This window comes from Euphorbia lathyris, chromosome 4, assembly GCF_963576675.1.
Source record: "Euphorbia lathyris chromosome 4, ddEupLath1.1, whole genome shotgun sequence".
Taxonomy (NCBI): domain Eukaryota; kingdom Viridiplantae; phylum Streptophyta; class Magnoliopsida; order Malpighiales; family Euphorbiaceae; genus Euphorbia; species Euphorbia lathyris.
The window spans coordinates 38,715,699-38,729,659 of record NC_088913.1 but is presented as its reverse complement, the minus strand read 5'-3'; the positions used below and the strand labels follow the sequence as shown (position 1 = coordinate 38,729,659).

The following is a 13,961-nucleotide window of genomic DNA, read 5'->3' as shown; positions in this document are numbered from 1 at the left end:
GGTTTTCTTTTATGGACTGGGATTTACATGATTATCAGTTTCTGCTGTCCTAAAATTACACAGAAACTTGTTCCTTACAAACAGAAAACTGTCTTGTCTGTCGATGCTCTTACTTAAAAGTGTAGCATGCTGCAGTTTTTTATTGATATGGTGCGATTCCGATGCATATATTGATAGGATAATGAAATGATCTAATCTTATGTTTTTGCAAGCTACAAATGCATCATTTTCTACTTCTGAATGTTATCTATTCATCTGAGTTTCGCTAAATCTTTTGCCCATTGAATGTTGACCTGTCTGTGGTGGAGTCTAAGAAGTTTCATTGACCACTTTAGAAATTGACAAGTATGGTTGAAGATTGGATATCTAAAGCAAATGCAAGGCAACGCCGAGGAAGAGCCGGACGTGTTAAACCTGGAATTTGCTTTTGCTTGTACACCCAGCATAGATTTGAGAAACTCATGCTTCCTTATCAGGTACTTTCTATTTGGACCATTTTGGTGTGTCGATCTTGATAAAAATTTTTTTTGTATGTTTCTTGTGACCACGACATCACGATGCATAGGTTCCTGAGATGCGTCGGATGCCATTAGTGGAGTTGTGTTTGCAGATTAAATTACTCTCCCTGGGTCATATAAAGTCATTTTTATCCAAGGTAATTACTTGTTGCTGAGCCTTTAGTTGAGATGATAATATATAATTTGATCACAAGTGATTGTTTGGGAAAAAAATTTCAGGCTTTGGAACCTCCCAAGGATGAGGCTATGACCTCTGCAATTTCATTGTTATATGAGGTAGTCTTCTATTACTTAAAATAATGTCTGTAATTTGTATTTATCAAGTGGACCATATGATTATTAGGCAAATATATACATAATTCACTTATTGTATTTCTTTCATCATGTAGACATAGACTTTTGACCTATTTAGCAGAATGTGCAAGACATATATTGCTCCTTGTCTCAAAATCTTTTCTTCTGATATTTAATAGTTTTTAGTTGGATATCAAGCTTAGAAAGTGGTAGGTGGGACAATGTATGGTACGGAACATCAATTCTCGACAATTAAGGCGACTAAACTAATATATTCGTGTAGTCTCTTACTCTACATGGTATCCCATGTAATCCGGTGTATTAAATGGCCTTTTACAATAATAAAAGCTATTCTTGAGCCTTACATATCAGTTTAAGCTTTTAGGTCAATTGGTTCATTGACATGGTAGTAGAGCCTCTTAGACATGGCCGAGGGTTCAAAGCTTGGCAACTCCATAATAGAATTTCAACACATGGCAGGATGAACTTGTGTTGTACATGCTTCAAATGATAATAAAAGCTATTATTTGATCTTATCTATCATTTTAAGCTTTTAGGTCAATTGGTTCCTTGACACATTCAATTCCGTAATCAAGGCTCGGAGGTATTCACATTCCATAACCAAAATAATGGGAATTTTTTATTTATTTTTTGAATGCAACTTCAAGGCTTATGAGCAGCTTTTGAGGATTTTAAAGTTACTGTCAAATCCTGTCAAAAAAAAAAAAAGGAAGATGAAGGAAAAGATTAGAAAATAAAGTATTAACTATTATAACTGTGTTACTGTTGTTACCTTGCAGCTGGTTTATGTTTTGCTTGTGTTCAAGTTGTGAACCAATACCCTTTATTTGGGCTATTTTCAGGTTGGAGCTTTAGAAGGGGATGAAGAGTTGACACCTCTTGGGCATCATTTGGCAAAGCTTCCTGTTGATGTATTGATTGGAAAGGTTTTCCTTAAAACATTATTCTTCCTTATTATATTATAAAGGCTTTATGAGTCTTGCCGTGGAATCTGTACAGCTTTAGGGATTCATGTATTTTCCCATGTCTACATCTCATGATACAAATGCTAGGAATTCAATGAAACAGGACTATGGACATCAGATAAGATCTCCATAATAAAATGCAAGAACTTCCTGAACTGAAATAGTATGACATTTCTACTTTTGAGTAGATGCCTTTGACAAAGCCTTCTTGTGTGAATGGAATTCCTATGTATTTACCACGCTCGCGTTGAAATATTTTCTTTTTGTGTGCCTTACTGATGCAATTGCTCATGTCACTAAATGTTGAAAAGATTACTTTTAATCTTAAAGTCTGAGTTCAGCTTACCACACTTCTTTTATCCATTCTATTCTGATATTACTATATATGGGTAAACTCAACAGTACAATTGGTTTACTTTGATACTATACTGGCTTAACCTTGGCTTGATAAAGAGCTCTTAAACTTATTATACTTGATTCAAGCCTTAAACTATAATTCTGCAGAGAGGGTTGATCAGGCTTAGGTAATCTTCTTATTATTTTTTCTGCTTCAGTTGGATTGTTTAGCTACTAAATGGCTTCAATGCAAAGGAATTTGAAAAATTGGCTTTTCAATAAACATCATTTGAATGTTTATGGTATGTTATGTTTCACTTTTTTGACAGAATATGTAGTTTTAATGATTTTGCTTCATATATGCAGATGATGCTCTATGGTGCAATATTTGGTTGCTTGTCACCAATTCTCTCAATTTCTGCATTCCTTAGCTACAAGTCACCTTTTGTATACCCAAAAGATGAGGTCTCTCAAATATAGCATCAACTTTGTTTCTGCTTATGCTCTTCAGGATATAAAATTGTGGTTTATTACTTTCTGTTTTGATCTTATTGCATAAATGTTAGAGGCAAAATGTTGAAAGAGCGAAACTTGTAATGATGACCGAGAAGCTAGATGGCTCAGATGATGCTAATGAGAGTGAAAGGCAATCTGACCACGTTGTAATGATGATCGCGTACAAGAAATGGGAGAAGACTTTGCGTGAGGTTGGTCATGTTAGTCTTTGATATCAAGTTTAAATCTGTGGCAAATGGGTATTGTGCCCAGTCTTTTATGGTGGCTAAGAGCTGCTGTAAGAGATTATATAAACTAGTTAAATTATTTGTTATTTAGAAATGGTTTTTGAATTTGCAACACAAATATTCAACAGATTTATGATTGCGTAAATCCGTTGAATAGCCAGTTCGACATTGAGGTTAAACTGCACTTTGGAGAATTACCCTTGTTGATCATTTTTACAGATCTCTAATTAGCAAATTAGAACTATTTTTTTTTTCCAGTTGCTCAATCAACAATATCAACTAACCAAAAGTCTTCACTATGATTGTGCTGGCACAGTTTGAAAGTTCTTAAATCTCTTCCCAGGCAAATGATGTATCCAAATTCATGATTTATTTAGTTGAAAGAGATTATGCAAAGTTGTTTTTGCAAAGCTGAGGAAGAGTTAGGGGGCGTAAAACAAAACCCATTCTGCATAATGTATTACCAGAGAAGATTTAGAATATTCATACAATGGGGCCAAAAATATTGGATCATGGGCACCAGAAAACACAAGATTAAATGGGTTGATTATTTATAAAACCAATCTATGGAAATATAAGATGATATCAGTATAGTTTATAGGACGTAGAAACATTACAATGTGATTATATGAAAAGAGGAACTTAGGATCTCCATTTAATAATCCTGTTTTTTTTTACTCGTGAAAAGTATTTTTTTCTTGTAGGTCACGGGTTGTTGTGTGACCAAGAGGTCACGGGTTCGAGTCTTAGGAGTGGCCTCTTGCCAAATAAATTGGTAGGGGAAGGCTTGCTCCCAGTACACCTTTGTGGTGGGACCCCTCCCCGGACCCTCGCTCAGCGGGGACGCGTAGTGCACCGGGCCGCCCTTTAGGGAAGAACATTAATATTGTGAGGGTTGAAGCTGAGTATGTAAAGGGCGTTAAATTACTATTCGATCAAATCCCCAACTAAATATGCTGTATGTAGATTAATATAATGTGGTGGTGTTTTTTTAGCAAACAAAGTGATCAGGGGTGGGATTTACACCCCTTACCTGAGGGTAGTTTCACTTTTAACGCTCTCCCCTCTGCCTAGGATTGCTGGCACCTCTTTTTTTGAATCACGGGTGGGAAGAACCCATAGATTCATGTGCTGATGTGCAGAATCCTTCCTATTGCCTTTTATACTGTCATATCTCCAGTACTATGTATGATGAATTCAATATGGAATGTTGACTAATATTTGGAAGTTGACCCTTGCAGAAGGGAGCTAAAGCTGCACAAAACTTTTGCTCTTCTAATTTTTTGAGCAGTTCTGTTATGTACATGATAAGGTTCAGTTTCTTTGATACCATTTGTTAATTTTATATGTTTACATGAATGATGAATGTATTTTTATGTGTTCAATCTTCGATATGATATAAAAATAAAGCTAGCTTGTACCTTATGGCAGTGAAAATAAAGCTAGCTTGTACCTTATGGCATTTCTTTTTGTCTAATCTTACTAAATTTTTTTAGTGAGAATACTATATACTTCGAAGACAGTCTAAGTTAGCTGCATGTTGCATCAGTCAAGTTTATAGGCATACACACATGGTTGGTTAGTTATTGTGCACAAAATGGAAGAAATTATTAAAATTTAGGTTTCTTTTTTATACTTGTCAGTGAAAATAATTAAAGCTATTCTTGGGCGTTATCTATCAGCTTAAGCTTTTAGGCCAATTGTTTCCTTGACAACACTTATTTAAAAAAATGGAAATATTATTGCATCTTGCATTTGATATGTGAGTTAGTTTTCAGAGACATGAGGATACAATTCGGAACACTGCTAGGAGACATTGGATTCGTTAATCTTCCGAAGAATTACCGGGTACTATTCTCATGGCACTTCTTTTTGTAGATAATGTCAAACTTTTGCATCCTTACCTAATACTTAGAAACATGGTTGTTCGGTACTTTATTGCCAAAATAGTTTAGCAACTCAAGTTAATTACTCACTGCTATCTGATTGTATTTCAGTGCTCGAGTGAGTCGTTGTTGTCATCTTCAATCAATGTTCCTTTACGTCAAATTGCTTTTTTTTTTTTTAAGTTTATGGCTTATGTTTATGATTTTAACAACAATTTTCCCTTCTCCCAGATTCTAGGAAAAGACAAAGAGAATGTTGATAGTTGGTTGTCTGACAAAGCACAGCCGTTCAATATGTACTCGCATTATATCTCACTTGTGAAGGTAGAACTCTTACAGCTTTTGTTTACATTTAGTTACATATTTGGAAAGAGGCTCTTATTAGTATTACAATAGTTAACATTATATGATTAACCACTTACTGAAAAATCATGTAAAATTGAGTATAATTTCACAGTATTTCCCTGGCTTTAGATTGATTTGGAGAAATTCTTGCAGGCAATTTTATGTGCAGGATTGTATCCTAATGTGGCAGCTACTGAACAAGGCATCACTGCATCAACAATGAACAGTCTTAGGCAGTGCAGTGCACCTTCAACAAAAGGTCATCCAGTCTGGTATGATGGAAGAAGAGAGGTTCACATCCACCCCACTTCCATCAACAGTAGCTTGAAAACGTTTCAGTACCCATTTTTGGTCTTCCTTGAAAAGGTATGCAAATTTTTAAGCAGACGGAATTTGGTATAGTTTTTCCATTCTATTTGAGATTTTCCATTCTTGGTTCAAATGGCTCTAATCAGTACAGTTTGTGGTATCAGTCATGTATTGGACAATTTTTTAGTGGGCGAGATTAAAATTCTTGTGTGTTCTCCCCTTCGTCCTTTGTGCATCTGTTTTGACGATACAACTAGTTTGAAAAACATAGATGGCAGCAACACCCGTTTCAAATATATGTTGCATAAATTAGGAATGCAGCACTTCTGAAAATAATCCTTGCATCACCTAAATGCAAAAAATGTCATTTGCTATGTTCTTATCACATGTCTGTAATGTTGCGATTTGAGGCAGGATATTAATAGTCTTATTAGTTTTCCTTTTCTGAAGAGGCCAGGAAACTGGGCTTAAATTAAAATGCATCTTTTCTTTTGACCTTTCAGGTTGAGACCAACAAAGTGTTTCTGCGGGATACTACTATCATATCTCCTTTCTCTATTTTACTTTTTGGTGGCTGCATTAACATTCAGCATCAGGTATATTTTATATATTCCTTTAAGACTTTTCCCCAGCAAACGCTGGGAGCATTAAGCAGATGCTTGTTATCTTATTTAAAAAGTGGTCATCTTGTCTAGTCTATCCACTTTGTGATTGAAAATTCTGTGTAGTAAAAACCTTTGATGCATTAAGATTTTCTATATGTACATTTCTGGCATAAGTTCGTAAGTTTATTGTATTACCATTCATAAAGTTACTGTTGTAGGTTACTAGCTTTCTCCTCTTACCCTTCCTGAACTGCAATCTTTTCTCCCTAATGATTTGCAGACAGGACTAGTGACAATAGATGGATGGTTAAAGGTAACAGCCCCAGCCCAATCCGCTGTCCTGTTTAAGGAACTCCGATCAGCTCTTCACTCTTTACTGAAGGAACTTATTCAAAAACCTAAGGTATTACTCATACTTTATTTTGTGCACGTGCAATATCTTGAGACTTACCTGATGATTTACTTGGTAATTAGACTATCTACCCTTATGTACCCTGATTTTTTGTTATATTCTTTCAGAATGCAACCATTGTTGATAATGAGGTAATCAGATCCATGATCCAACTGTTATTGGATGAACACAAACCCTCAAACTAAGCTTTAAAGCTGCAGTATGAGCGACGATATTTGCTGTTCCATATGGTTAGATGAGGATCCCATCACTGTAGGAGAGTATTCCTCCCCACTGAAGAAGAAATGTTCCTTCTACCTGAATTAGAGAGACCATGACTGGCTACCGGATCTTACTATTTCCTCCGTGCAAGGTTTGCTCTCAATTGCTGTCATCTACAATAAATACGAAGCCTACTCTTTGAACTTCTAAATGTCCATTCCCATTTTATTTGATTACACAAAACATGGCTAGTCCTCATATGAGTTGGGAGAACAAAGACTCCCAAGAGGACAGGCTGTTTAGTCTTGGGGAAATAGCGGAATCTTCTACATCAATAATACTAGGTTATAACGAACTTGATACTTTATCTAGGAATGACACTTTTGGCTTTGACTGGAAGAAGAGTTAAATATGTATTTGCACATGAATTTCACCTTTTACACATCTTTGCATTATTATATATTTTTTATTTGCTATCGATAGTATAGCGGTTCGATGGGATTGCAACATCCTTTCTTCTCCTATTATTTGACAAGCTGCTTGAATAAGGATTGAATGTTTGCGTCAGACTGTGAAAAAGAGATCCATAGGAATCTTGATTTGTCATTTTACTGAATCATGAGAAAGAAATCAATAAGCATGTAAAATGTGAGTGTTATTCTCGAGATCTTCTGTTGCTCGATCCAAAATACATCTGCAACTATATTTTAAATTTGGGTGACAATTTTTGTTCTACAATTTTTGTAGCTACAAGCTTGGCGGAAATATTATGTTTACTCGGATAGCAGCAGCCAGCAGACTTTCCCAAATTGAGTAAAATATAGTACCCTTTCATACGGTTACCTTTACCTGATTTTCATATCACTAAGACCTGTTCATTTGTTGGAAAATATTATACAGAAAAATATTTTCCTATTTTTTTGGAAAAATAAGTCTATCGAATTTTTTATGTTAAATGAAAATTGGAACCCTACTCCGTTCCTTTTTACCTTTTAAAAATAGTAATAGCTTTCTTGTTTTTCAGTGTTGTATCCAATTATTGAAAAATATTTTATTTTCCAAGGGCAATATTTTTTTCTTGTCCAATACTTTCTAAAACAGAGTATTTTCCACAAATAAAAGGGCTTAGATGTTGTAATATAATGAACATTCCAAGGAAGATTCAAGTCATCTGACAACCATTCTATAAAATTAGATGAAAGAATTCTGTAAACGTAACTACTTACATGAAACTGAAATGGATGCATTATGTAGCAACCATCACTACTTATAAACAAGTGTTTCCTCCATTGCAGAACATCTGAGTTCCTCAGGTTGTATATTCTTCTCAAAACAAGTGTCAAATAATGTAAGCTGAAGAATGATGCTGCTACATAGCATCGCGGTGCGTAAGTCATTGGCCTGCATGACCCTTGAAATATGAAAAGGAAACAATCGACTTGAAAGACAGATTTTATCAATTAGATTCACACATTAACTCAGGGGGTGAAGGAACTTCAATAAGAGGTTTTTTTATCAATCTCGTGACAATGAGAGGAGGCAGGACCTGAACAAGGCACCTTTGCACGGAATTTGGTTGATGATATTGCTGATAAGTGTTTTACTATTTTGGTTGATGAATCTCGTGATAGCTTTGTGAAAGAACAAATGGCAGTAGTCCTTAGATATGTCAACAAATGTGGAGAAGTTATTGAACGATTGTTAGAGGTGATTCATGTCAAGGAGACTTCATCACAATGTTTAAAAGATTCCATTGATGCATTATTTGCCAAGCATGGATTATCTCTATCTAGATTGAGATGTCAAGGATATGATGACGTTTCAAATATGCGAAGAAAGTTTAAAGGGTTGAAGACCTTGATTTTAAGAGAAAATCCCAATGCATTCTCTGTTCATTGTTTTGCTCATCAGCTTCAATTGGTGATTATTGCAGTCGCCGAAGGATCGAATAAAATCATTGGTGCTTTCTTTACTCTAGTTACTATGATTGTGAACATGAGTGGAGCGTTTTGTAAACGAGCTGACAATCTTAGACAACTTCAACATGATCGAATAGTTGAACGCCTCGAGAGTGGAGAAATTACTAGTGGTAGGGAAAAAAAATCAAGAAACTGGATTAGGTAGGCCAGGTGACACTAGATGAAGATCACATTACACAACATTACTACGCTTACATTCAATGTGGCCTTCAGTAAAAGACATGCTTTTTAATGTCTATGAGGATGGCGATGATAGTGGCTTTGCTAGGACCTTAACGATGAGGATGGAGAGCTATGACTTTGTATTTATTTTGCATTTGATGAAACAAATATTGGCATAAACAAATGATTTGTCTAATTTGTTGCAAAAAAGAGATCAAAATATTGTTCAAGCCATTCATTTGATTAAGAATATGAAGAATCAATTGATGGATTTGCGAGATAGAAGATTGGAGACATTTTTCTCATTCTATCAATATTGTCAATATGAATGATATAGTTCTAGTACGTACTCGAATGAAGAGGGATGAAAATGTTGTTGCTTACTTTCAACATTATCGGTGTGAAGTTTATCACGAGGTAATTAATTAAATGTTTCTTTTCATTTTAAATAACTTTGTTTACATTTTCGTTTTTTTGTTGATTTTAATGCTTTATCTTTTGAAATACTAGGTACTTGATAAGATCGGACTTGAGATACATGATCGTTTCCCAAAATTAACAACAGACTTGCTTCTTTCTGTGGCATGTCTTGATCCTAGAGATTTTTTTTCTAACTTTAATGGTGATAAGTTAGTTCATCTAGCTGAAATATATACAGAAGATTTCTTATGATGTTAAAAGAGATATAAACTTTGCTGCTATTGAAGATTTATGATGTCTTTCAAAGAAGACGATTTCAACTGGAAAAGCTCAAACTTTTCCATTGGTGTATCGCCTAATTGAATTGACATTGCTTTTACTAGTTGCAACAGCTTCTATTGAAAGAGTATTTTCAGTAATGAATATTGTAAAGACCGATTGGAGAAATCAGATGTCAGATGATTGGCTGAATGACTGTTTGGTAGTATTTAGCTCGAAGGATATCTTCATCAACATTGATAATGAAGATATTTTGGATCGTTTTCAAGCTATGACAGATCGTAGATGTCAATTTCCACCTCGTAATCGTCGATCTACTTAGCATTATAAGTTTTTTTTAAGACATTTTGTATCGAATAGCAATTATGTACTAAAGTATATTTTTTTCAATTAATGCTATTTTGTCTAAAAAAAATTTACATAGAGTTTTGCCCCCCCTCCCTCCCTCAAATCCTGGATCCGCCATTGATGATCATTGTAAAATCAAACAGAAGTCTTGTATCCCATCACAATCACAAGTAATATTTGCTCATCCCAATGTTGGGGTTTAGTGTCCTATAGACAATTGTTCTAGGATATAAACCTAATATAAATGAATTGTTCTTTATGTCATTTGTTTTAATAAGATATGGTTTCATAACCGTATAAAGACAACCTCTTTTATAAGTCTAATAAAAGGAAATCCCTAAGTTTATTTAAAGTGATTATAAAGTGTTCATACAAGCATGAAGTGAGACGAAACATTATAATAAACTAATAAACTTAAAACCACCCCAAGTCAAGTGATATGTTTTGAATAAGGGATTGACATAACACTGTTGAGACTTGCATGTAACAATGTTTTCTGTCGAGACAGAGAGCTGATCTCACAAGCTTCAGATATGCAGATATCTGGATAGTTACATGGATTCAATGAAAGGGGTTCATTAGGATTGGGGACCCGACTTGAGATAACATGATGGGTAGATTTATCCTTGTCACCTGTTCATCTCATTAGTATTAATAGGTATAAGTAATCCTAAGACTCAAAGGAATGTTAATTAGTGATTCTGGATTATGGAATGTGATGCTTTGATCCTGTTGTAACACGATCCATAACAGGGATGACTTTGGGGTGTGTACGGCAGACGTTGGGTATCACATGAAGTAATTGCAGGATAGTTATGCATTGGATTGAGTATTTGTCACTCCTGATAAATGGGAGATACGTCCAAGGATCGCTTGTGGAAGACTTAACTCTAAATCCTTGCAAGGTGATAACTTAAGACTTGAAATGCAAATTTCACTTAACCTATCTAATTGGAGTTAACTCGGCCTGTACAAGTAAAACGAACGTCTCGCTATATGTGACTTGACATTGCCCATAGTAATAAGATTTTGTTCAAGGATGTAGTTGACAAAGGATCGAATTATACTGTAACTAATACGGAAAGGTCAACGACAGAATCAACCTGTCTTCTTATAGCTCTAGGGGAATGTTTCGGATCTGCCAATCACAGTTCGCGTACTCATTCCGTTATACAAAGATTAAATATAATTCTGAGAAAATTAATTTAATAGTTGTATACGGCTAGAAGCAATAAGAACTTAATGGGTCACACATAAGACTTGGAACCCACAAGAGAAACATATGTTAATTAATTGACGGAAGCCCAACTGAGTCCACTAAGGCACAGTAGTATAGGGGGCAATTTATGTATAATAAATACATAAAGGAATTAATTTAATTTAAACAATTATAATTAGATTATGATTATGAATTAAATTAATTATAGGATAAATAAGTTAGGAGGTTTAATGAGATTAAATTGCTTCTATTATTATCCTATCAATAAGTTATTATTATCTTTATATTTAATATAATTATAAGGGATAAGTAAAAAAAAAATGCCTGTGGTATACCGGTTTTGCGAACTCGAACCTGTGGTATTTTTTTTTTGCAAACAGAGGTCTGTGCTAAACGCCGTTAGCAAAGAACGGATTTTTACACTAACACCGTTATTTTTGATGAGGTGGCAGTTTGACCAAAAAGTTGACCAGGGGAAAAACAGGTATTAAATAAAAAAATTTACACATTCCCCACCATCTTCTTCTTCCCGTCCACATCCTTCCTCCATCTTCATAATCCCCATTTTCACACCCTTTCCCCTTTCAATGGCTTCTGCTACTGCGCCTACTTCCCTTTCCCTTCTCAAAACCTCTGTTTCTGCCTCCTCTTCTTCATCTTCTCGCTCTCGTTCTTCTCTTCTCCCTGTTTCATCATCCTCTGGTCTCCGTTCCAATACTCTCCGTGGCATTGGATTTTCTGCTGTTACTGACCCTCTTTTTTCGCAGCATGTCGCGTCTAAAATTCGATTGTGCGGTTCCAGTGGTAAGGCGTCTAGGGCTGTGGTTTCAATGGCGAAGAAGAGTGTTGGGGATTCGACTTCTACGGATTTGAAAGGGAAGAAGGTTTTTCTTAGGGCGGATTTGAATGTTCCTCTTGATGATAATCAGGTTATTGGTGATGATACGAGAATTAGAGCTGTTATTCCTACTATTAAGCATTTAATTCAGAATGGGCTAAAGTTATTCTCTCTAGTCATTTGGTATGTATTTTTAACTGAATTTGAGTTCTTACATTTCGGTGTTTTTTGATTAATTTGAATTTTTTTTGCCGAATTTGCAATTGGGGATTCAATGGAGGTGTTTTTAGTTCGTTTGATGTATTTCCATTGGTAATTTGATTGTTGCTTGTAAATATATGTTGCATTTGGTATGCATTTGTTCTTGAATTTGAGCTCTTCCTTTTCTGGATTTTTGAATAATTTGAATTTCTTTTTGCTAAATTTTCAATTAGGCATTTGATGGATCTGCTTTTAGTTCGTTTGATATATTACTATTCATAATTCGATGGAGCCATTGAAAGTGAAATTGAAGAAAAGGAGGAGGGAAAGGGTGTGAAAATGGGGATTATGAAGATGGAGGAAGGATGTGGACGGGAAGAAGAAAGGATGATGGGGAATGTTTAAATATTTTTATTTAATACATGTTTTGCCCTTGGTCAACTTTTTGGTCAAACTGCCACCTCATCAAAAATAACGGTGTTAGTGTAAAAATCCGTTCTTTGCTAACGGCGTTTAGCACATACCTCTGTTTGCAAAAAAAATACCACAGGTTCGAGTTCGCAAAACCGGTATACCACATGCATTTTTTTTGTACTTATCCCTAATTATAAATAATAACAAATAAGAATTTTATTCCGAATTAAATTCTTAATCAGTAACCTAATTCTATCTGACTAGGGTTTAGATGGAAGAGGTTATATAAACCCCCTTTAGCTGTAAATTTCGGCTAACCTAGTCTCCCCTGCAGACTGAGAATTTCGACCCTACAGTAGAGGACGGAATTCCACCGCTTGCTTCCGAATCACTTGATTTCATCTCTTTCTTTTTCTCCTTAATCTTGTGTTGATTAATTAGAGGCAATCTATCTTGATTGTTATTGCTTGGTTGAGTTCTAATCGTTTACTTATATGTTTTGTTATGTTCATGAATGTAGAAAAGACATACAAAAGGAGAAATTCGTTTTGCTACTCCTACATCAGGTCAGTTCACGATTTCGGGGATTTCCTAAGATTGAACCGTCGGATCGTCACGATTTTTGGACAGGAGCTTCTAGACATATTCTTCCACGTTTTCACCATTGGGATTGTCGTTTGGAGGTCTGGAAGGTCTGTTCGGGTAGGGGCAGATTGGTAGACAGTTTCTATCTCTTTTGACGTTGTGGGCATTTCGTTTGCAACAGTAGATTGATCGTCATAAAGGTATTTATGTTCAATCCCTCCTTATATGAAATAACGATTAACGGATCTTGGGAAAAGGAAATAGGTAAAAATTTTATATTTCCTCTGCCAAACGTTTGTCTATTTTCCTTCAAAGTACAACAATAGGTAATGTGTCGGACATTAATACAGCCAAACCAGCCAGATAACATTTCTGCCCACCAGAGTCTTAGCAGGACTTTTTTCATGCTTTTTTTTTTGAAACCAAAGCAATATTATTAAAAATCTTGACGAAGAGACATAGTTAAGAAGTCAGGGGGTACAGGCCACTCACCCTGACAATTAGGAAATTGAGAGTTCCTAGCTAAACAATGAGCCACACCATTGGCGGTGCGTTTGACAAACGCAATAGAGCAATTGATAAGCTCGTTTAATAAAACAATACAATCTCTGACTATGGCGCTAAAAGGCGATGAAACCCTTAACGAGTTGGCCATTGATTGAACCACAACTAGACAATCCGACTCCACAATAACTGATTGCCATTCTTTGCTTTTGATCCAACTTAACGCTTCCCGAATGGAAAGAGCTTCAACGAGGGGCGGATCATCACAAAACGGAACTTCACCACTCTTAGCTGCTACGAACTCCCCATTCTCAGTCCGTACCACACAACCAAAGCCCGCCTTATTTGACGGAGGAAAGATTGATGCATCTACATTT

General features: G+C 35.4%; 1 protein-coding gene across 3 annotated transcripts in view; it reads left to right on the top strand.

Moving 5' to 3' along the window:
- Positions 1–9,061, top strand: part of LOC136226711 (DExH-box ATP-dependent RNA helicase DExH7, chloroplastic) — a 32,753-nt gene extending 23,692 nt beyond the window's left edge. Inside the window, exons 22-36 of one of the 3 annotated variants that reach the window (XM_066015340.1) lie at positions 336–476; positions 566–655; positions 738–794; positions 1,676–1,759; positions 2,501–2,599; positions 2,701–2,841; positions 4,119–4,189; positions 4,656–4,725; positions 4,995–5,087; positions 5,262–5,474; positions 5,921–6,013; positions 6,303–6,425; positions 6,542–6,786; positions 7,383–7,448; positions 7,931–9,061. In XM_066015340.1, coding sequence (XP_065871412.1) covers positions 336–476; positions 566–655; positions 738–794; positions 1,676–1,759; positions 2,501–2,599; positions 2,701–2,841; positions 4,119–4,189; positions 4,656–4,725; positions 4,995–5,087; positions 5,262–5,474; positions 5,921–6,013; positions 6,303–6,425; positions 6,542–6,619 — 1,353 coding nt within the window. In that variant the 3' untranslated portion in view covers positions 6,620–6,786; positions 7,383–7,448; positions 7,931–9,061. Of the gene's footprint in view, positions 1–335; positions 477–565; positions 656–737; positions 795–1,675; positions 1,760–2,500; positions 2,600–2,700; positions 2,842–4,118; positions 4,190–4,655; positions 4,726–4,994; positions 5,088–5,261; positions 5,475–5,920; positions 6,014–6,302; positions 6,426–6,541; positions 7,284–7,382; positions 7,449–7,930 lie in introns of all 3 variants that reach the window. The other 2 variants (XM_066015339.1, XM_066015341.1) reach the window with 2 other exon arrangements.
- The last annotated feature ends 4,900 nt before the right edge of the window (positions 9,062–13,961 follow it).